This window comes from Heterodontus francisci, chromosome 12, assembly GCF_036365525.1.
Source record: "Heterodontus francisci isolate sHetFra1 chromosome 12, sHetFra1.hap1, whole genome shotgun sequence".
Lineage (NCBI taxonomy): Eukaryota > Metazoa > Chordata > Chondrichthyes > Heterodontiformes > Heterodontidae > Heterodontus > Heterodontus francisci.
This window is the reverse complement of record NC_090382.1, coordinates 22,033,749-22,056,438: the sequence shown is the minus strand read 5'-3', so window position 1 is coordinate 22,056,438 and position 22,690 is coordinate 22,033,749. Positions and strand designations below refer to the sequence as shown.

The window sequence follows — 22,690 nt, the reverse complement described above, 5'->3', positions numbered from 1 at the left end:
ATTAACTATTTCACCAAATAGCATTCTTACAATTATGTTTGTGCGCAATCCTCATATAAACATATTCTGTCAAAGCTGGAAAGAAAATTAAGGTTGCCCCTTGAACACTGATCACAGATTGGGTATGCCTGGGGGACTGGTCAATATAGACAGGCCTGACTCCTGTAATGGTCTGTCTCCTGCACTCCAGAATTATTAACATTGTGAACACGAAAGGGAGAGATATTGGTGCACCAAGGAAAATATTGGCATTTTTACTGAAGAGCTTTAGAGAGTTGAAATATCCATGCCTATGGCATAAACATTTAATCATACTGGACTGCACCAATTGGAGTTAATTTTCAGGAGGTACAGTGGAGGTGGTAAACCTACTTAGAAAGAGGTAAACGCTATTGTTTAGTGCTTCTCATGTAAAGACAATGGACTGAATTTTTGCAGCCCCACAGAGGCAGCTTTGGAGGCCTTGGGCGGGACGGGGCAGGGGGCGGTGCTTAGAAATTTCAAACAATACCTCGGGTCATCTCCATGATGTTTTCCCACCTCCGAGCACTTTTCCTGGAGGTGGCTCCCCACAGCAGCAGCAGGTACCCTCATGACAGCAGCAGGTAGCCAATTAAAGCACTTAAAGGGGCAATTAGCCCTATTTTTGGGCACACTTGAAATTGTGAGAACAGGCCCCCCCCCACCCACTGGCCGTGCTTGCTCCCCAGAAGGTGAGAGGGGCTAGCTTAACTGCAGGAGGCTGGAGCCTAATTACATTTGAAGAGCTCACCAGCATCAAATGGCAAAACTGCAGTCTGCCCATATTGCAGCCTTGCCATTGAGTAGTGAATTTGTGGAGTCAGATGTCTCCAATAGCCAGATGCATTTTACTTTTCATCCGTTCCTGTGCCTCCCTGCCATTCCAGCTGCTTGGTCCTCTGCAAAGCTTCCACTAGTCTCACAGTTGGAGCTGCCAGACTCCATTGAGTGGGCCACAACGTCCTGCGCTCCCGCCTCTGTAGCCTGCTCTCCATCACTAATTGGATGGTGAACGCAATGGCAACCTGTTAATTGTTTGCCTCCCATAACATGAGGCCATCAGATGCGCATTCGAAACGTATGGGTTAAGACCTGGAAATGGTCCCGATGTCGGGTTCCTGGCGCCTGAGGGAAAATTCAGCCCAATAAGTTCGTCCTGACAGGATCAACCAGCCATATCTAGAAAATAATTAGGAGTTCTTCAATGTATTAAATAGAGAAAATGGGTGGTGAATCAGTTACAAGGGGGCATAAACTCAGGAGTCTCACTAGAATGATGAACTGGGGAAGGTAGAAAACATTAGAAAACAGAAAGTAGAGAATAAAGATAGTAGTTACTCAGTCAGGCATAAGGTGGGAAGTGGTGTTCCACAGGGATTGGTACTGGGACTACTGTTATTGACCATTTACATAAATGATTTGGACTCAGGAATCAGAAGTACAATTTCAAAATCTGCAAACTACACCAAGTTGGACGATGCAGTTAACACACAGGAAGACAGCAACAAAATACTGGAGGACATTAATAAACTTGCAGAATGGGTGTGTAGTTGGCAAATGAACTTTAATATAGATAAGCGTGAGGCGGTACATTTTGGTGGAAGGATAAGGAAAATAAGTGTCTAAACGGGGTAGAGGAGCAGAAGGAACTGGAGGTACAGAAATACAAATCACTTGAAGTATCAATGGATTTAATCCATTAAAAAGCTAACAAAGCATTGGGGCTGATTTGTAGTAGGACAGAATTGAAAAGCAGAGGTATGATAAACTTATATAGAACCTTGTTTAGTCTTGGGAGCATTGTGAAGAGTTCTGATCTCCATATTATAAAATAGATTTGGAGCCAATGGAGAAGGTGCAATAGATTTAAAGAAAGAAAGTCCTGTATTTATATCTTGCCTTTCCCAACCTCAGGACTAAATTAGAGCTAAGCTGTTCAGGAGTGAAATCAGGAAGCACTTTTTCACACAAAGGGTAGTGGAAAGGTGGAACTCTCTCCTCCAAAAGGCTGTGAATTCTGTGAGGCAACTGAAATTTTCAAGACTGAGACTGATCAGGGTATCAAGGTATATGGATCAAAGGCAGGAATGGAGTTGAGGGAAGATCAACCATGATCAAACTGAACCGTGGAACAGGCTCAAGGGGCTGAGCGGCCTACTCTTGTTCCTATGTAAGCACATTATCACCATCTTTCCAAACACAAAGTGGACATATACCATTCCCCATTGAAAGACTGCGGTTGCAGAGCTGCAGTAGCAGTTGTGGTAGGCACTGAACTATGGACACACAAACACATAATCTCGTACCTAATGCCTCCCAACAGCTCTCATCTCAAGTCTCAGTTTATTCATCAGTTACAAGACGGCACCAATTCTTAGATCTTTGACAAACCCTATTCGCTTTAGTACAATGCTACAAAACAAGCATGCGAATTAGGAGCAGGAGTTGGCCATTCAGCCCCTTTGTGCCTGCTCAGCTATTTAATAAGATCATGGCTGATCTGATTTTGGCGTTGAGTCCACTTTCCCGCTTACTACTGATACCCTTTAACTCCCTTTTCAGTCAAGAATTTATCTACCTCTGCCTTAAAAATATTCAATGTCCCTGCCCCCACCGCTCTCTGGGGAAGAAAGTTCCAAAGACTCTCAACCCTCAGAAAAAAATTCTCCTCATCTCGGTCTTAAATGGGCAACCCCTTGTTTTTAAACTCTGTCCCCCAGTTCTAGTCTCTCCCACAAGGGAAACATCCTTTCAGCATCCACCCTGTCAAGTCCCCTCAGGATCTTATATGCTGCAATAAGATCACCTCTCATTCTTCTAAACTCCAATGGAGACCCAACCTGTCCTCATAAGATAACCCCCATCCCAGGTATCAGTCGAGTGAACCTTCTTTCACTGCCTCTAATACAATTATATCTTTTCTCAAACAAGGAGACCAAAACTGTACACAGTACTCCAGATGTGGTCTCACCAATATTCTATACAACTGTAGCAAAATATCCCTACTTTTATATTCCATTCCCTTTGCAATAAATGACATTCTATTTGCCTTCCTAATCACTTGCTGTATCTGAATACCAATATTTTGTGATTTATGTACCGGGACACCCAGATCCCTCTGTACCTGAGTTTTGCAATCGCTCTCCATTTAAATAACAATGCTTCACCATTCTTCCTGCCGAAGTGGATAACTTCACATTTTCCCCACTATACTCCATTTGCCAAATTTTTGCCCACTCACTTAACCTATCTATATCCCTTTGCAGATTCCTTACGTCCTCTTCACAACTTTCTTTCCTATCTATCTTTGTGCCATCAGCAAATTTAGCAACTGTACATTTGGTCCCTTCATCCAAGTCATTGACATAAATTGTAAATATTTGAGACCCCAGCACTGATCCCTGTGGCACTCCATTAGTTACAGCTTGCCAACCCGAAAAGACCAATTTATCCCTACTCTCTGCTTCCTGTTAGCCAACCAGTCCTTTATCCATGCTACTATGTTACCCCCTATACCATGAGCTCTTATTTTGCTTAGTAACCTTTGTTGTGGCATCTTGTCAAATGCCTTCTGGAACTCCAAGTACACTACGAACGGGAGCTGTGTTGGGCATCTTATCTGAGCTGGCAGGATTCCCACTCAGGCTCACTATTAGAGGACTCGCCCCGGAATGTGTGCTGGTGTGAACTGGACCGGGCTGGGCTGCAATCATTTGTTTAACGACATTTACTATCTCACTGTGGCACAGTTGGTAGCACTCTCAAATCTGAGTCAGAAAGTTGACGGTTAAGGCCCCACTCTAGAGACTGGGGCACAAAATCTAGGTTGACACTGCAGTGCAGTACTGACGGAGCAGTGCACTGTCGGACGTGCTGCTTTTCGGATAAGCCACTAAACTGAGGCCCAGCCTGCCCTCTCAGATGGACGTAAAAGATCCCATGGCACTACTGGAAGAGCAGCCAGGGAGTTCTTCCAGGTGTCCTGGCCAATATTTAACCAACAACACTAAAACAGATTATCTAGTCATGATCACATTACTGTTTGTGGGATCTTCCTGTGTCCCATGAATTGGCTACTACATTTCCTACAACAGTGACGATATTTCCAAAGTACTTCATTGCCTGCAAGTGCTTTGGGATGTCCTGTGGTCGTGAAAGGTGCTGTATAAATGCAAGTTCTTTCTTTAGGTTTGCAAGTTGAAGAAGGGTCACTTAGACTGCTGGTGCTCAAAGAATTTTACCTCAGCATGAATCAGCGGAGGGTAGGGGAAAACGAGATTAAATTTGGATAAGCAGACGCAATTAACAGTGGGGTCTGTAATCAGTTTCCTCCCTTTATTAGCCTGCTATGCCTGCCTGACAATATTCCAATTCGAAAGCTTGCAGGAACACACCATTAGTTCTCCGTAGGAGAGCAGTGTTGTGCAATTTAGTTTCGATTTTTTTTTTTAGACGCAGACACCACTGCTTTCTGGTGCAGAGAATGAAACTCCAGGGCAGGGATTAGTGTGTTTTGTGAACTGATTGATAGTGACACAAGAGCCTAGGGCTCTTTTCTGGTTGGACAGTTGGCAGCTAAGAAGCTAGTGATTACAAGTCAAAGACCAAGGAATGATACAGTTAGACTTCACAAACCAAATAATAAAGTCAGCAGGCCTTTGTTCCAGCCAATGACATTCATTCTTTTTCTTGGTTACTTTACGTTAAAATCTCAATGTGGTCAACCTTGCCTCGAAAGGTGCCTCTCAGCTCCCTGTGGCTCACTAGATAAATGCACACCCCACTCTAATACTGATTCAAACCAAGCGAGGAAGTCCCAATCTGTGATCTCAGCCAGGTCATTGTTCAAATACTAAAAGTGGCTTCGGATTTCCTGGGAATGATCAGGGAAAAGCACAAGGTTTCTGCTCCTGATCATTATCCAGTGACCCCTCCTGGAAGTGTGTGAGCAGATGGGAAGACAGTGCTCTAATACGATGGTCCATCCAACGGTCAAATAAGCCACTGAAGCTCTCTGGCTAGGCTCATCTATGAAAGAGGTAGCTATGGAAATAGTGGATGCATTGGTGATCATCTTCCAAAATTCTGTAGATTCTGCAGCGGTTCCTGCAGATTGGAAGGTCACAAATGTCACCTCACTATTTAAGTAGGGAGGGAGAAAACTGGGAATTACAGACCTGTTAGCCTTACATCAGTCATTGGGAAAATAGAGTCATGGAGTCGTATAGCATAGAAACAGGCCCTTTGGCCCACCACGTCCATGACGACCATAATGCCCATCTATACTAATCCCACCTGCCTGCATTAATTCCATATCCCTCTATGCCTTGCTCATTCAAGTACCTGTCCAGATGCCTCCACCACCTCCTCAGGCAGCTTATTCCAGATACCCACTATTCTTTGTGTGAAAAATTTACCCCTTTGATCCCCTTTAAACCTCCTCCCTCTCACGTTAAATCTATGCCCTCTAGTTTTAGTCACCCCTCCCAGTGAAAACAGACCCAGCCTATCCAATCTCTCTTTATAACTCAAGCCCTCCAAACCAGGCAACATCCTTGTGAATCTTTTCTGCACCCTCTCTAGCGTAATCACATCTTTCCTGTACGGCGACCAGAACTGCACACAGTACTCCAAATGCGGCCTAACCAACGTTATGTACAACTGTAACATGATATCCCAACTCTTGCACTCAATGCCTCGGCCGATGAAGGCAAGCATGACATAGGCTTTCTTCACCATCCTGTCTACCTGTGTTGCCACTTTCAGAGAACTATGTACTTGCACCCCAAGGTCTCTCTGCTCAATAACTCTCCCCAGGGCCCTGCCATTCACTGTATATGTCCTGCCCTGGTTTAACTTCCCAAAATGCATCACTTCACACTTGTCTGCGTTAAATTCCATTTGCCAATCCCTTGCCCACTTTCCCAGTTGATCTATATCCTGTTGTAACCTTAGACAACCTTCTTCACTGTCCACTATACCACCAATTTTGGTGTCATCTGCAAACTTACTAATCATGCCCCTTACATTCACATCCAAGTCACCGGCCTCTAATCCAGTGGTGTGCCACTGCTAGAATCTATTATAAAGGGTGTGATAAATAGACCCTTGGATAATAATGATCTGATTGGGCATAGTCAACATGAATTTATGAATGGGAAATCATGTTTGACGAACCTGTTGGAGTTTTTTTGAGAATGTTACTAAGAGAATTGATCAGGGTGGGGGGGCGGGGGGGGTCGTCGGTGGATGTGATATACTTGGATTTTCAGAAGGCTTTTGATCAAGTTCCCCACAGGAGGTTGGTTAGCAAAATTAAAATACATGGGATAGGTGGTAATATTCTGGCATGGATTAAGGATTGGTTAACAGGCAGAAAGCAGAGAGTAAGAATAAACAGGTCATTCTCACGTTGGCAGGCTATGACTCGTGGGGTACCGCAGGGATCAGTGTTTGGGCCCTAGCTGTTCACAACATATATCAATGATTTGGATGTGGGGACCAAATGTAGTATTTCAAAGTTCACGGATGACACAAAACTAGGTAGGAATGTGTGTTGTGAGGAAGATGCAAAGCGGCTTCAAGAGTATTTGGACAGACCCAGTGAGTGGACAAGAACATGGCAGATGGAATATAATGGGGAAAAATATGAGGTTATCCTATGTGCCCCTCCTCCCCGGACTGCAGATAATACTGTCCCCAGTCTATATACAGAAGCAGACAGGAGTCACCCCTTTTCCCTTCTGCTATCAACACCGAGACTTCCCAAGCACCACACCTCCAGATTGGGAACCCAACAATGGAACCTGTGTGCCACCCATTCCCAGCTGTGCTGGGCTGCCCACTATACTGTTATCCAGACTGGGACTGGAGAAGGAAAGGAAGAGAGCGCACAGCACGGTCACAATTTGGAATTCAACAGCTCTGAATGCAAACAGTCTTTCTGCATTCTCCCACGCAGACACAGTGAGCCGTTAAACTGATTTTAAATGTGGAGGAAGAGTTAGAGGGAGCGAGGCCATTCACTTTTCACCTGTGCTCTCTGGATCACAGTTTGACACTTCTCCCATTTAGACAGCCTGTTGTTCTAGAAGTACCTAACATCACTGGAACTCATTGTTGTGAGTGGGACTTTTGAACTGCATCAAGCATTCAATAAAGATTTCAATTTACAGGAATTGTCTTACCTTACACAGAATTTACAGCACAGAAACACAGGTCATTCAGGCCAACTGGCCTATACCAGTTAATGCTCCACATGAACCTCCTCCCACCCCTCTTCATCTCACCCTATCAATGTAACCTTCTACTCCTTGCACCCTCCATGCGCATATCTAGCTTCCCCTTAAAAGCATTTACGCTATTTAACAACAACAACTTGTATTTATAGAACGCCTTTAATGTACTCACCTCAACAACTCCATGTGCAAGTGAGTTCCACATTCTAACCACTTGCTAGGTAAATAAATTTCTCCCGAATTCCCAATCAGATTTATTAGTCACTATCATATATTTATCACCCCTATTTTTGATTTCTATATACTTCAAAAGGGAGCTAGGCAAGATCCACTGACAGATATCTTATTTTATTGAAGGTAGGTGGGATAAACAGTGCTAAGTGCATCAGTTATGTAGTGTCCTGCAGCTTGCTTGATTGTCTGCAGGGGTTGGAGAGAAAGGAAGACAGTTTTTTCCTAAATTGGCCTCAGGTTTATTTTTGCCCTCCCAGTAAACTGCATCACTGGTGATTGAGTTGATGACACATGTGGATTGCATTGTGTCTGGATAGGGCAGTAAGGCCTTTGCTTGTCCCTCTTTTCCATATGTTCCTATTGGGCTTTTTAATGTTAATTGCGTCCACAGTCCAGTTCCAGCTGCAATTGACTGTGATGGCAAAACATAGGAACATGAGAAGAGTAGATCATTTAGCCCCTAGAGACTGTTCCGCCATTCCATGAGATTATGGCTGATCGGTGACCTAACTCCATGTTCCTGCCTTTGCCCCACATCCCTTAATACCTTTGGATAACAAAAAAATCTATTAATCTCAGATTTAAAATTAACTGATTTTGCATCAACTGCAATTAGCAGGAGAGAGTTTGAAATGTTTACCATGCTTTGTGTGTAGAAGTGTTTCCTAATTTCACCCCTGAAAGGTCTGGCTCTAATTTTTAGACTATGCCCCCCACCCCCCGCCCCCCGCCATAGGCTCCACAAGAAGGATTTTAGGCTTTGGTTCAGGACCCCAACATCAGGGTCAAATGGGCGACCCGAACCCAAGTTGTGCAGGGAAAAGTGACCCAGCAGTGATTTTCCTCGAATTGGCCAATTAGTGGCCAGAGGGCACGCTTGCCGTCCAATTAAGGACAGCGAGTGGACTCTTGAAGATGGAGGACCAATCGGAGGCCCTCAGGCGTGGAAGGAGATGAAGCCTGCCGTTTCCGGTGAGAGAGAGAAAAAGAGTGAAAGAGAGCGAGAGGGCACCTGCACCTTGAGGCGCTTTCACAGCGCTTTCCAAACTTTCCAATTAAAAAATGACCACAGCTGCTGGGTGACCATTGTGGAGGGGGATGGGGTGGCCTATGGCCGCAGCTTTGGAGAGCGGCTCAAAGCATGCCTGGAACTCTAGCCCCCAGTCTGCTGCCAGGAGGCCACCTCCAAGCAGTCAGCCTCTGATAATTGGCCTTAATTGCCATTAACCTACTTCAATTGGCTATTTGCCAATTATGGGCAGATAGTCCTTCTGTCCCCACCCTCCCTCCGAGAAAATTGCCGGGGGTGGGATGGTACCAGCAAACCAGCATGTTGGCCGGCTGCTCAAACATACGCGCCCGCCAGCCTCCGGTCTATATTCTGCCGCACAACTAGAGGAAATAGCCTCCCTCTATTTACTCCACCTGTTCCCCTTCATTTCTTGAAAACTTTGATCATATCACCCTATTCCATGGAATATAACCCTAGCTTGTGTAACTTCTTCCATAAAATTTAACCTTTGCAGTCCAAGTATCTTCTACAAATCTACACTTTACTCCCTCCAAGGCCAATATAGCCTTTCTAAGGTGCCCAGAACTGAACACAGTACTCCAAGTGTGGTCTAACTAGGGCTTTGCAGCATGACCTCTAACCTCTTGTATTTGAGTCCTCGATATAAGGCCAGACCCCTAAATCTCTTTAGACCTCCACTGCTTCTAGCTTTTCACCATTGAGAAAGTAATGTTCTAACCTTTTCAGGTCCGAATTGAATGACCCAACACTCGCCTATACCGAAATCCATTTGCCACAGTTTTGCCCAGTCACTTAATCTATTAATTTCTCTGTAATTTTATGCTTCCATCTACACTGCTTACAATGACAGCTATCTTTGTTTCTTCAGCAAACTTGGGTATGTGACTCTAGTCACATTCTGCTAATTACAGTTCTGATGAAAGGTCATTTGACCTGAAACACTGGCCTGGATCTTCGCAGGAGGAGGTAAGTCCTGATGTTGGAACCATATGTGATCCTGAGCCCGAGTGGACAGCCAGTGGGACTGTGGCGGCAATCTTCCCGGTGGTGTCCTCTTAATTGACTGCCACCAGGGCCGCCATCCAATTATGGACGACGAGCTGGCTCTCCACGTAGCCAGTGGTGGCTGCTTCTGAGGCTGCGAGGAGAACTACAGCACGCTTCCATCTTGAGGGGACCCAACAGGGGAAATATAACATTTTTTTTGCCCTCCGCCACATGGGGATTGGAGGCAGGGAGAGCATTTAATCAGGTGGGATGATGGTGGAGGGGACCCCACCACCTTCCCATATCCACCCCAATTAAGTCCAGGGCAGGAGGCCTTTTTTTGCTCTCGGCAGGTGGACCCCGGCGCTTTTTCTCTCTCCGCAGATGCGGCCTGACCTGCTCAGTATTTCCAGCATTTTTTGTGTTTATTACTGCCCCATTCCAGTATCTGTCCATTATCCCAACTCTTTGTCGCCAGTCACTCAGCCAATTTCCTAACCAAGTCAATAATTTGTCCTTAATTTCACGAGGTGGTAAACACCTTTATCTGGGCAACGGGAGTCTTGGCCACCGGCAAAAGCACCAGCAATAACTTTGTGTTGCCTACTCTGGGGAAGGCCTGCCGGATTACCTGCCAATTAAATTATGCACTTAAGTGGACAGCAGCGGGCCTTCCCCAGGATCAAGGACCCCGACAACAGAAGCCTTGCCCACTGAGAGCAGCTGACCAATCAGAGACCGGCATCTCTTTTATTGAGCAGCGCCTCTATGGAGGCAATGGCTGCTGCCAGTACTGGACTCACTGGTAGCCATGATTCGCCGAGGGACCTAGGCCACAGGTGAGTCAGGGCGGGAGGGGTTTTGCGGGGTCACGGGGGAGGTTGGTGTAGGGAGGGTCAGCAGCCAGGGCAGGGGGGTGACTCTCAGCGGGTCCTCCACCTTCCTGATGCCGGGTCCCTCAATCATGCACGAGGTGCCTTTTAATGAGGACCCCACCCACCCACGGAGCCACAAGCAACCATACAGGATTGCTTGGCATGCTCCCCGTGCGGTAACAGACCCGCCCGCCGCTGGGCTAATACCAGTGGAGGCGGGATGAGGCCCTTAACTGCCACTTAATGGCCTCAATTAGTGGCAGGGCTGGAAGGCCATTCACAGGCTTCCTGAGGTCCTGGAGTTAATTCGGGTGGAGATGGGAAGCTGGTGGGGCTCCTCCTGCCACCATTGCACCTGATTAAATGCTCTCCCCGCCTCCAAACCCGCCGTGGGGGAAAGCATAAAATTCCGCCCCCTTGAGTGGGCTTGAACTTGAGGAGGACCCCTGCCAGAATACCATGCTGGAGAGTTGGTCTGTAGCCTTGGTTTCACCGTGCATTTTCCCTCTACCATGTTCATGGGCCACTGGTGCCTTCTCTGCTCTGCCAGTTTTTCATGTCTCTTTTTCTACTGGCCTATCCCCCACCCCTTTAGCTATTCACACATTCTTTGTATCTCTTATATGTACTTTATTTCTTTAATGTCTGTTTCTTACTGTTTCATGCCTATATCTCTTCTGCAATTTAGCCATCTTCTGTTTCATGCTTAAGCACTTTACTTGTCTGTATGTCTCTCTTCCCCTTCCCGTCTGCTCTTTTTAAATGTCATTTATCTGTGCTCACTAAGATTTCTCATTTAGTGTCCAGAGCTCAATTGTTTCCTTGTCTGCTCTCTCCACAGATGCAGACTTGAGAAGCTGGGGTTCCTCTCCTTAGAGCAGAGAAGGAGATTTTGTAGAGGTGTTTAACATCATGAAGGGTTTAGATAGAGTAAATAAAGAGAGAAATTGTTTCCACTGTCTGAAGTGTCGATAATCATGGGGCGCAAATTTAAGGTGATTGACAAGAAAACGAGAGGCGGCATGAGGAAAGTTTTTATGCAACGAGTGGTTATGATTTGGAATGCACTGTCTAATAGCGTGGAACAAACCAATCCAATATAGCTTTCAAATACTTGAAGGAGAAAAATATCACAGCAAGATAAGGAAAGAACAGGGGAATGGGCCTAACAGGATTACTTTTCGAAAGAGCTGGCACAGATTCAATGGCCCGAATGGCCGCCTTCTGCGCTATACTAGTCTAGGATCCAATGAGTGGCTAAGTTTTTCCAGCACTTTCTGCTTTCGTTTCAGATTTCCACCACCTGTGGCATTTTCTGTTTTTGTTTGGTGCCAGTTAGACCTATAGTAGGGGCAACTTGGAATCAGCAAGAATCGAAAACTGGACTTAGACTAACTCAACTCATTCCATATTTGGCTCTTATGACCAGCAAGGAAATGGGACTTTCAAACAGATAGTACGGGCTGGATCTGGAATCAGGTTTGAAGGGTCGAAAGCCAGGATTAAGTCATTGCAACACACATCCTCCTGCATCCCTCAGAACTGAAAGAAAGACAGTACTTCATTGCTACTTGCGATGGTCCATACTATCATTATAATTTCACAGAAATTACAGCACAGAAGCAGGACATTTAGTTCAATTGGTCCATGCAAATGTTTATGCTGTACACGAGCCTCCTTCCATCCTGCTTCATCCAGGTTAATATTGCAGTGCAGTACTGAGTGAATGCTGCTCTGTCAGAGGTATGTTTCTTGGATGGGATGTTAAACCAAGGGCCTATCTACCTTTTTGGGTGGATATAAAGATCCCATGGTACTATTTCGAAGAGGAACAGGGGAGCTATCCTCAGTATTCTGGTCAATATTTATCCCTCAATCAACACCATTAAAAATCTAGTCATTATTGCATTGCTGGCGGGTATCCTACATCACAACAGTTCAAAATATAATTCAACAAAAGCAAAATACTCCAGATGCTGGAAATTTAAAATAAAAACAGAAATGTTGAAAATGCTCAGCAGACCAGGCAGCATCGTTGGACAAAGAACAGAATTAAGATTCCAGATGAAAGGATATTGACCCGAAATGTTGGCCGGGATTTTATCCTGACGACGGGGTGGCAAGGGCACAGAATGTACTCTGGGTGGGGGCTTCAATGTCCATCACCAAGAGTGGCTCGGTAGCACCACTACTGACGGATCTGGCAGAGTCCTAGAGAACATAGCTGCTAGACTGCGTCTGCGGCAGGTGGTGAGGGAAAGATTGACGTACCTGTCAATCTGCCTGCTACAGATGCATCTGTCCATGACAGTATTGATAGGAGTGATCAGTGCACAGTCCCTGTGCAGATCAAATGCACTATCACCATGCTAAATGTGATAATTTCGAACAGATAAAGCAATGTAAAACTGGGCAACCATGAGGCGCTGTGGACCATCAGAATTATACTCGAGCACAACTGTAACCTCATGGCTCAGCATATCCCCCACTCTACCATTACCATCAAGCCAGGCGACCAACACTGGTTCAATGAAGAGTGCAGGAGGGCATGCCAGGAACAGCACCAGGCATACTTCAAAATGAGCTGTCAACTGCGTGAAGCTGCAACACAGGACTACTTGCATGCCAATCAATGTAAGCAGCATGTGATAGACAGAGCCAAGCGATCCCACAACCAACGGATCAGATCTAAGCTCTACAGTCCTGCCACATCCAGCCGTGCATGGTGGTGGACAATTAAACAACTAACTGGAGGAGGTAGCTCAATAAATATCCCCATCCTCAATGATGGGGGAGCCCAGCACATCAGTGCGTAAGATAAGGCTAAAGCATTTGTAACTATCTTCAGCCAGAAGTGCCGAGTTGATGATCCATCTAGAGGCCCGAGAGGAGTATAGAAAGTGTAGGGGGGTACTTAAAAAAGTAATTAGGAGAGTGAAGAGGGGACACAAAAAAACACTGGCGGGCAAGATAAAGGAAAATACTAAGGCATTTTATATGTATATTAAGGGCAAGAGGATAACCAGGGTAAGAGTAGGGCCCATTGAGGACCAAAATGGCAATCTGTGGGTGGAGCCGGAGGACATAGGTGAGGTTTTAAATGATTACCTTTCATTGGTATTCACTATGGAGAAGGACAATGTAGGTGTAGAGATCAGGGAGGGGGATTGGGATATACTTGAACATATTAGCATTGAAAGGGAGGAAATATTAGCTGTTTTAGTGGACTTAAAAGTGGATAAATCCCAGGCCCAGATGAGAAGTATCCCAGGCCGTTATGTGAGGCAAGGGAGGAGATTGCAGGGGCTCTGAAACAAATTTTCAAATCCTCTCTGGCCACAGGAGGTACCAGAGGAATGGAGGACAGTGAATGTTTCAAGTAGGGTAGCAGGGATAAATTACAGGCCGGTGAGTCTAACATCAGTGGTAGGGAAACTATTGGAAAACATTCTGAGGGACAGGATTAATCTCCACTTGGAGAGGCAGGGATTAATCAGGGATAGTCAGCATGGCTTTGCCAGGGGGAGATCGTGTCTAACTAACTTGATTGAATTTTTCAAGGCGGTGACTAGATGCACAGATGAGGGTAAAGCAGTTGACATAGTCTACATGGACTTTGGTAAGGCTTTTGATAAGACCTCGCATGGGAGATTGGTTAAGAAGGTAAGAGCCCATGGGATCCAGGGCAATTTGGCAAAGTGGATCCAAAATTGACTTAGTAGCAGGAAGCAGAGGGTGATGGTCGAGGATTGTTTTTGCGAGTGGAAGCCTGTGACCAGTGGTGTACCACAAGGATTGGTGCTGTGACTCTTGCTGTTTGTAGTGCACATTGATGATTTAGATGTGAATATAGGAGGTATGATCAATAAGTTCACAGATGACACGCAAATTGGTGGTGTCGTAAATAGTGAGGAGGAAAGCCTTAGGTTACAGGATGATATAGATGAGCTGGTAAGATGGGCGGAGCAGTGGCAAATGGAATTTAATCCTGAGAAGTGTGAGGTGATGCATTTTGGGAGGATGAACAAGGCAAGGGAATATACAATGGATGGTGGGACCTTAGGAAGTACAGAGGGTCAGAGGGACCTTGGTGTACTTGTCCATAGATCACTGACGGCAGCAGCACAGGTAGATAAGGTAGTTAGGAAGGCATATGGGATACTTGTCTTTATTAGCCGAGGCATAGAATATAAGAGCAGGGAGGTTTTGATGGAGCTGCATAAAATGCTAGTTAGGCCACAGCTGGAGTACTGTGTACAGTTCTGGTCACCACACTATAGGAAGAATGTGATTGCACTGGAGAGGGTGCAGAGGAGATTCACCAGGATGTTGCCTGGACTGGAGGATTTCAGCTATGAAGAGAGACTGGGAAGGCTAGGGTTGTTTTCCTTAGAGCAGAGAAGGCTGAGGGGGGACATGATTGAGGTATGCAAAATTCTGAGGGGCACTGATAGGTTAGATAGGAAGAAACGTTTTCCCTTAGCGGAGGTGTCAATAACCAGGGGACATGGATTTAAGGGAAGGGGCAGGAGGTTTAGAGGGGATTTGAGGAAACATTTTTTCACTTAGAGGGTGGTTGGAATCTGGAACATACTGCCTGAAGAGCTGGTAGAGGCAGGAATCCTCACAACATTTAAGAAGTATTTAGATGAGTGCTTGAAATGCCATAGCATACAAGGGTACGGGCCAAGTGCTGAAAAATGCGATTAGAATAGTTAGGTGCTTGATGGCCGGCACAGACACGATGGACCGAACGGCCTGTTTCTGTGCTGTGTAATTCTATGACGGGATCTCGAACTCTGACAAAAGCATTGGTAAGGACTCCGCGTCGCCCCTTCTGTGGGAGGCCCACTGAATCAAGTTCCAATTAGGCACTTAACTGGACAATAGTGGGCCTTCCACAGGATCAGGAATCCCGGTGACGGAGGTCCCACTCTCAGAGCTGCTGACCAATCAGAGGCTGTGCTGCAGGTGGAGCACCCACCTGAGGCCTAGGAGTGGCACTGGACCCAAGCCACAGGTAGGCCAGGTGGGAGGGATCTTGCAGGGTGGGGGTTGTGGGGAAGGTGGGTGTGGGCTGGAGCCGGCAGCAAAGGCAGGGGTGTGGCTCTCATAAGCCACACCCCCCCCCCCTCTTCCCGATGTCGGAACCCTTGTTCAGGCACTAAGAGCCTTTTTAATGAGGGACCCTGCCCACCACCACCCCCACCCACCCCCCCCAACCCTGGAGCCGGCAAGCAAGCTGCAGTTTTTCTTGCCATGCCCCGTGCAGTACCAGACATACCCACCACCATCCACCATCCCACCCGATTACATGCTCTCCCACCTCCAAACCCACCGCGCGGGAAGAGCATAAAATTCCTGTTAACTCTGTTTCTCTCTCCACAGATGCTGCCTGACCTGCTGAATATTTCCAGAATTCTGTTTATTTCAAAATGTTCTTCGTTGGCTGTAAAGTGCTTTAGACATCCTGAAAGGCGCTAGAGATGAAAGTCTTTTCTTTCTTTCTAACCCTAGCAGTGTATCCTTCTATTCCTTTCTCCTTCATGTGTTTATCCAGCTGTCCCTTAAATGTACTTATGCTTTTCACCTCAACTAGTCTCTGTGGTAGCAAGTTCGTCATTCTAATCATTCTCTGGGTAAAGAAGTTTCTCCTGAATTTCCTATTGGATTGACTGCTGACTATCATATTTATGACCCCTAGCTTTGACCTCCCCAAGTGGAAAAATCTCTACAGCTACCCTAACAAATCCTAATCAGATCACTCCTTAGCCTTCTCTTTTCTAGAGAAAAGAGTACCAGCCTGTTCAACCTTTCCCAGTAAGTATAAACAATCAGTTCTGGTAGAACTTGTAATCTCAGAAAAGGCTCTGTACACAGTAATCAAGTTCAGAAGAGTGGTGGAGAGAGGAAGAGGAGGATTGTTAACACTCTATAGATACCCTTTGTATTTTACATCACATCTTTACACCATGCAAGCATTCCGTGATAAGTCTTAGATAAGGGTGGTCATTTCCCCAGAAGGCATTATATTTACCCTCCAAATATCCTTTCCTCCTTTTCTAAAGGCGCTGGCTCATACAGGGATTTAATTCTGTGAAAGCCATGGCAGTTCTCTGTTGCCTCTACCAAATGATCCATTATTGGGGAGGTATTTCCACTTTCATTCACGGGTAGGAGTGAATCGAAGCCCATTTCACACCTCACCCAACATTCCTTTCCAAGTGACATGTTTTCTACCTGACAGCGCATCAGGAAGCTAACCTAGGTGGTGAATATTGGCTGGATATCTGACTGTAGGGTCTTCATAGCTGAGCCCAGACCTGTTCTATCTGACATATGTATGCTACTTCAAGGCAGCGATGACTGATCAGTAAATTAGGCTGGGGACGCTGGCCGATTTTATCGCCACTCTCAACTGGGAGGCTTGGGCCAATCTGAACATCAGTACTGCAGGCCTGGAAAAAAATCCACTAACTCAGCACATGTCCAAATATCAAACTGGGCACCTGCTTGATCTGTGTGACTCAGTCCAACACCAAGGGCTGAATTTTTCCAGCTTTCCCCCAATCTCGTCGGCGAGCTTCAAAAACGGCAGGGCACATGCGCAAGGTTTGCTCCATGAAGCCTCTGCAATATTTAGCACGGTGGCTCATTTAAATGGCTGTGACGGACCACCCACCCCGATGATGTGGAAGGGGTAGGCACTCTGTCCCTGGCAACGACGCCATTTTTAAAGGGCTTCCTACCCTTCAGTTTAATTTAAATTTTTAAAGTTGCAGGAGTTATAAAATTAAAATGAAAAATTTATTAAAAGTTTCAATCCCCGATCCCACCCTCCCAATGACTAAACACTTTATTAATGGCCCTCTCCCCCCAAAAAAACTTACCTCGTGATCCCGACCTTCCCCCCCACCCCCCAAAGTTTATAACCTTTTACCTTCAACCCCTTCTCACCATCCCCTCCACCAATTGCATTAGTTTCTCCCGCTCTCCCCCGCTGCCCTGAAAACTTACCTGCTCCCCCCCTGCCAAACAGCATTCTGCCTCGGATCTCCAAACAGAGATCCGAAGGCGCGGGAGTTCCAGCAACCAACCGGAATATCGCAGCGGGACGGCTGCTGGCAGCAGGTAAGTGATTAACTCATTAATTTGAATGTATTAACATATTTAAATTGTGATGCCGCCACCATGATCTCTCACCGCTGCTGGTAATATGGGGTGGATCCTTCCCGACGTCGAGGCCCATCGCGGGCCTCTCCCGCTGGTATTTTCCGGGCCCCCCACCCACCACAACCCCCAATGTCAGGGGCCCAGTAAAATTCAGCCCTAAATCTACAGTCAGGTGAACTAGGCCAATCTAGGTCAACTGTTAGGGACTGGCTATAAAACAAGTAAAGAACTTGCATTTCTAGAATATCTTTCACAATCTCAGGATGTTCCAAAGTCCTTTACAGCAATCAGTATTTTTTGACTTGTTGCAATGTAAGGCACATGACAACCACATATATTTATACAGCACCTTTAATGTAATAAAATGTCCCAAATCATTTCACAGGAGCATTATCAAATAAAGTTTGACACTGAGCCACATAAGACGACATTAGGCCAGGTCAGCAACAATTTGATCAAAGAGGTAGGTTTTAAGGACCATCTTAAAAGGAGGAGAGAAAGGTGGAGGGGTTTAGGGAGGGAATTCCAGAGCGAAGGGCCCACACAGCTGAATGCACGGCCACCAATGTGAGGGCGATTAAAATTGGGGATGCTCAAGAGGCCAGGATTGGAGGAGCTGTAGGGTTGTAGGGCTGGAGGAGATTACAGAGGTAGAGGAGGGACAAGGCCATGGAGGGATTTGAAAACAAGGATCAAAACTTTAAAATCGGGGTATGGCTTAATCCAGAGCCAATGTAGATCAGCGAGCATAGGGGTAATGGGCGAATAGGACTTGGTGCAAGTTAAGACACTGACAGGAGAGTTTTAGATAACCCCAAGTTTATGGAAGTGGGAGGCTGGCCACGGGTGCATTTGAAATAAGCAGGGACGAAGGTAGCAGCTTGTGACGGTGCAGCTCGAGACAGAGTGTTAGCTTGGAAATTTGTTAAGTGTGGGAATTCAGCGCAGTGAGGGAGGAGGTGCTGTTCTGAGCTTTTACAAAAAAGGAGTGGTCTGAGAAAGGGATCAGCAGCGAGATGTGAGAGCTGAAGCCCAGAAGCATTAATTAGTTGAGCAGACAGGTGAGTGGTTGCATTTTAATTTTTTTCTCTCTCTAAACAGGGGGCAGTAGTTTAACTGGTACTGGGGAGATATAAGTATTGCAATAAATTTATAGCTTAACTAGTTAAACCAATTGATATAGCTATAGATAATTGTTGAGTGACATTTCTAAATCTATTTTGTCAAATAAAGCACAGTAAAGATAGCAGGGCAGGTGATGTGTTGCAGCTGTAGCATGTGGGGGCTGTGTGATCCACAGCAGCCACATCTGCATCAAGTTTCTGCAGCTTGAGTAAGTTTGACTCATTGTTGATGAGCTGGAGTCCGAGCTCCAGACACTGCGATGCATCAGGGAAGGGGCAAGTTATCTGGACACTTTGCTCAAGGAGGCAGTCACACCACTTAGGCTAGGTGCTTCTGATTTGGTCTGTGGTCCGGGACAGGAGAGTGGGACTGCAAAAGAGGCAGGCATGGGGATCCAGAAGGTAGTGCTGGAGGAGCCTCAGCCCTTGCACTTGTCCAACAGCTTGTGTGGATGAGAGTTGAGGCTGCAGGGAGAATGAGCAAACTGACCACAATACCGTGGTGCAAAGGGCCATTCAAGTGTGGGGAGGTGGGACGGAGGGATAGATACGGTTCTTGCAGGCGAGAGCGTGAGTCCTGAAGACTGTGTTGCCTGCCCGGTGCCAAGGTTAAGGACATCTTCTCGGGGCTGGAGAGGAACTTGGAATGGGAGGGGAAGGATCCAGTTGTCGTGGTCCATGTGGGTACCAAGGACATAGGTAGGATTAGGAAAGGTTCTGCTGAGGGAGTATGAGCAGCTAGGGGCTAAATTAAAAAGCAGACCACAAAGATAATAATCTCTGGATTATTACTTGAGCCACAAGCAAATTTACATAAGGTAAATAAGACTAGAGTGTTGAATGCACGGCTCAAAGATTGGGAGATCTGGATTTCGATTCATGGGGTCCTGCACCAGTACTGCGGAAAGAGGGAGCTGTACCATTGGGATGGCCTTCAGCTGAACTGCACTGAGACCAGTGTCCTGGCGAATTGCATAACAAGGGCTGTAGAGAGGTCTTTTAAACTAAATAGTGTGGGGGAGGGTTCACGTGAAGGGAGGTTTGGAAAGTTAGAGAATGGACAAGGAAACAGTGCAAGGTAATGATACAGGTTATGAGAACCGGAGTATGACAAGAGGGGACAGAGTGTACAAATATAAGAGTGCACCAGCAAATAAGGTCAGCGCAGGGAAAAATGGTAAGAAGATAGAATTAAAGGTTGTCTATTCTGAATGCTCGCAGCATTCATAACAAGATGGATGAATTGATGGTACAAATAGAAATAAATGAGTATGAGTATATGATTGTCATTACAGAGACATGGTTACAAGCTGACCAAGGCTGGGACCTGAATATTCAAGGGTATTTAACATTTCGGAAGGACAGGAGGTAAGGAAAAGGAAGTAGGATAGCTCTGTTAATAAAGGATGAGATCAGTACAGTAGTAGGAAATGATCTTGGCTCAGAAGATCAAGATATTGAATCCGTTTGGGTGGAGATAAGAAATAGCAAAGGAAAGAAGTCACTGGTTGGAGTAGTATATAGGCTCCCTAACAGTAGGACGGAGTATACATCAAGAAATATTGGGGGCTTGCAAAGGTACGGCAATAATCGTGGGTGATTTTAATCTTCACATTGAGTAGACAAATCAAAGTGGCAAAGGTAGCCTGGAGGATGAGTCCATCGAGTATATTCAGGACAGTTTCTGAAAACAATACGTTCTAAAGCATACCAGGACCAAGCTATTTTGGACGTGGTAATGTGTATTGAAACAGGATTAATTAAAGACCTCATAGCAAAGGATCATCTAGGCAAGAGTGATCTTAACATGATGGAATTTCACACTCAGTTTGAGGGTGAAAAATGTGGGTCCATAACTAGTGTCTTAAACTTAAATATTGGCAATTACAAGGATACGAAGACAGTTTTGGCTAAAGTGGACTGGGAAAATAGGTTAAGGAAAATAGGTTAAAAGGTAAGACAGTAGAGAAGCAGTGGCAGACATTTATGGAGATAGTTCAGAACTCTCAACAGCGATATATTCCAGTGAGGACGAAAGACTCTACCCGAAGGATACACCACCTGTGGTTAACTAAGGAAGTTAAGGGTGGTATCAAATTGACAGAAAAGGCACACAATGCTGCAAAGATTAGTAGCAGGCCAGAAGATTGGGAACATTTCAGAAACCAGCAAAGGATGACTAAAAAACAATAGAGGGAGAGATTGGAGCATGAGAGAAAACTAGCAAGAAATATAAAAACAGTCAGTAAATTATATATACAAATATGTATAAAAGAAAAAGAGTATCTAAAGTGAGCATTGGTCTCAGTGGGTGAAACTGCGGGATTAATAATGGGAAACGAGGAAATGGCAGCTGCTTTGAACAAGTATCTCGTATCCATCTTCACAGCAGAAGACACAAAAAGCATCCCAAGAATAGTAGAAAATCAGGAGGCAAAAGGGAGGAGGAAATTTAAACAATGACTATAATTAGAGAAAAAGTAACGGAAATACTAATTGGACTAAAGGCTGACAAGCCCCTGGACCTGATGGCCTGCATCCGAGGGTCTTAAAGGAAGTGGCTGGGCAAATAGTGGATGCATTGGTTGTAATCTTCCAAAATTCCCCAGATTCTAGAGAAGTTCCAGTGGATTGGAAAACTGCAAATGTACCACTTCTGTTCAAGAAAGGAGGGAGACAGAAAGCTGGAAACTATAGGCCACTTAGCCTAATATCTGTCATTGGGAAAATACTAGAATCCATTATTAAAGAGATAGGAGAAGGACATCTAGAAAATCACAATACAATCAGGCAGAGTCACCATGGTCTTGTGAAAGGGAAATCGTGTTAATCAAATTTGTTCGAGTTCTTTGAGGATGTAACAAGCAGGGTGGATGACGGGGAGTCAGTAGATGCAGTGTACTTGCTTGCCAAAAGGCATTTGATAATATATACGGTTACTACACAAGATAAGAGCTCATGGTGTTGGGGAAATGTATTAGTATGGATCGAGGACTACCTAACTAACAGGAATCAGAGAGTTTGGATAAATGGGTCATTTTCAGAGTGAAAAACTGTAACTAGTTGGAGTGTCACAGGGATCAGTGCTGGGACCTCAACTATTTACAATCTATATGAATGACTTGGATGAAGGGACCAACTGTATTATTGCTGACAATACTAAGATAGGTGGGAAAGCAAGTTGTCAGGAGGACACAAGGAGTCTGCAAAGGGATATAGATAGGTTAAGTGAGTGGGCAAAAATTGGGCAGAAGGAATATAATTGGGAAAATGTGAGGCTGTCCATTTTGGCAGGAAGAATAGAAAAACCGTATTATTTAAACGGAGAGAGACTGTAGAATGCTACTGTAGAATGGTACAGAGGGCCCTGGTTTAACATCTCATCTGAAAAACAGCAACTCTGACAGTGCAACGCCCCGTCAGTACTGCACTCGAGCTTCAGTCTGGATACTGTGTTCAAGTCCCTGGAGTGGGACTCAAACTTACAACCTTTTGACCTAGCTTAGACCATGATTCCTGGTGGATGGAGACTGAAATGGCAAAAAAATCCTATTAAGTGACAATCATTTCCATGCATTATGAAAGAAAAGGCAAGCAGAATTTGACAGCTGGAACAGATCTGTCAGTGTTGAGAATTATATTAAGATGCAGCCTCATGAAAGCCCGAGGAAAAAAGGTAGCTCGTCAGATAGGGGAATACATTTTCCAAACCACTCCTTGGGAAGCTTTAAAGCTTGATAACCATGTTGCTTGTGAATCAGCAGGATCCTGGTTAATAGGAACAAAGCAGACATGCTAGCTTTTCAGTGCAACTCACCTCCTGCTCTCTCTGAAATATTACAACTCGACCCCCCTTGTCCCCTGTCGCTAGCAATTCTCCTGTGTTGTTGAATTCTACTGTAGAAATTATGTCGGCTGGAAAACAAAAGCATAGGGACAAAATGTAAGTTACAGAATTTGTTTGCATTTAACAAATAGAACAGCCCCACATCTCCCTTCCCCACA

At 45.4% G+C, this 22,690-nt stretch overlaps 1 protein-coding gene across 4 annotated transcripts in view; it reads right to left on the bottom strand.

Annotated features, from left to right (window-relative positions):
* LOC137375776 (serine/threonine-protein phosphatase 2A 55 kDa regulatory subunit B beta isoform) overlaps positions 1-22,690 on the bottom strand; it is a 613,213-nt gene that overhangs the window by 88,643 nt on the left and 501,880 nt on the right. For all 4 annotated transcript variants that reach the window (XM_068043184.1, XM_068043187.1, XM_068043185.1 and 1 more), the window contains one exon: positions 22,503-22,600. In XM_068043184.1, coding sequence (XP_067899285.1) covers positions 22,503-22,600 — 98 coding nt within the window. The remainder of the gene's footprint in view (positions 1-22,502; positions 22,601-22,690) is intronic.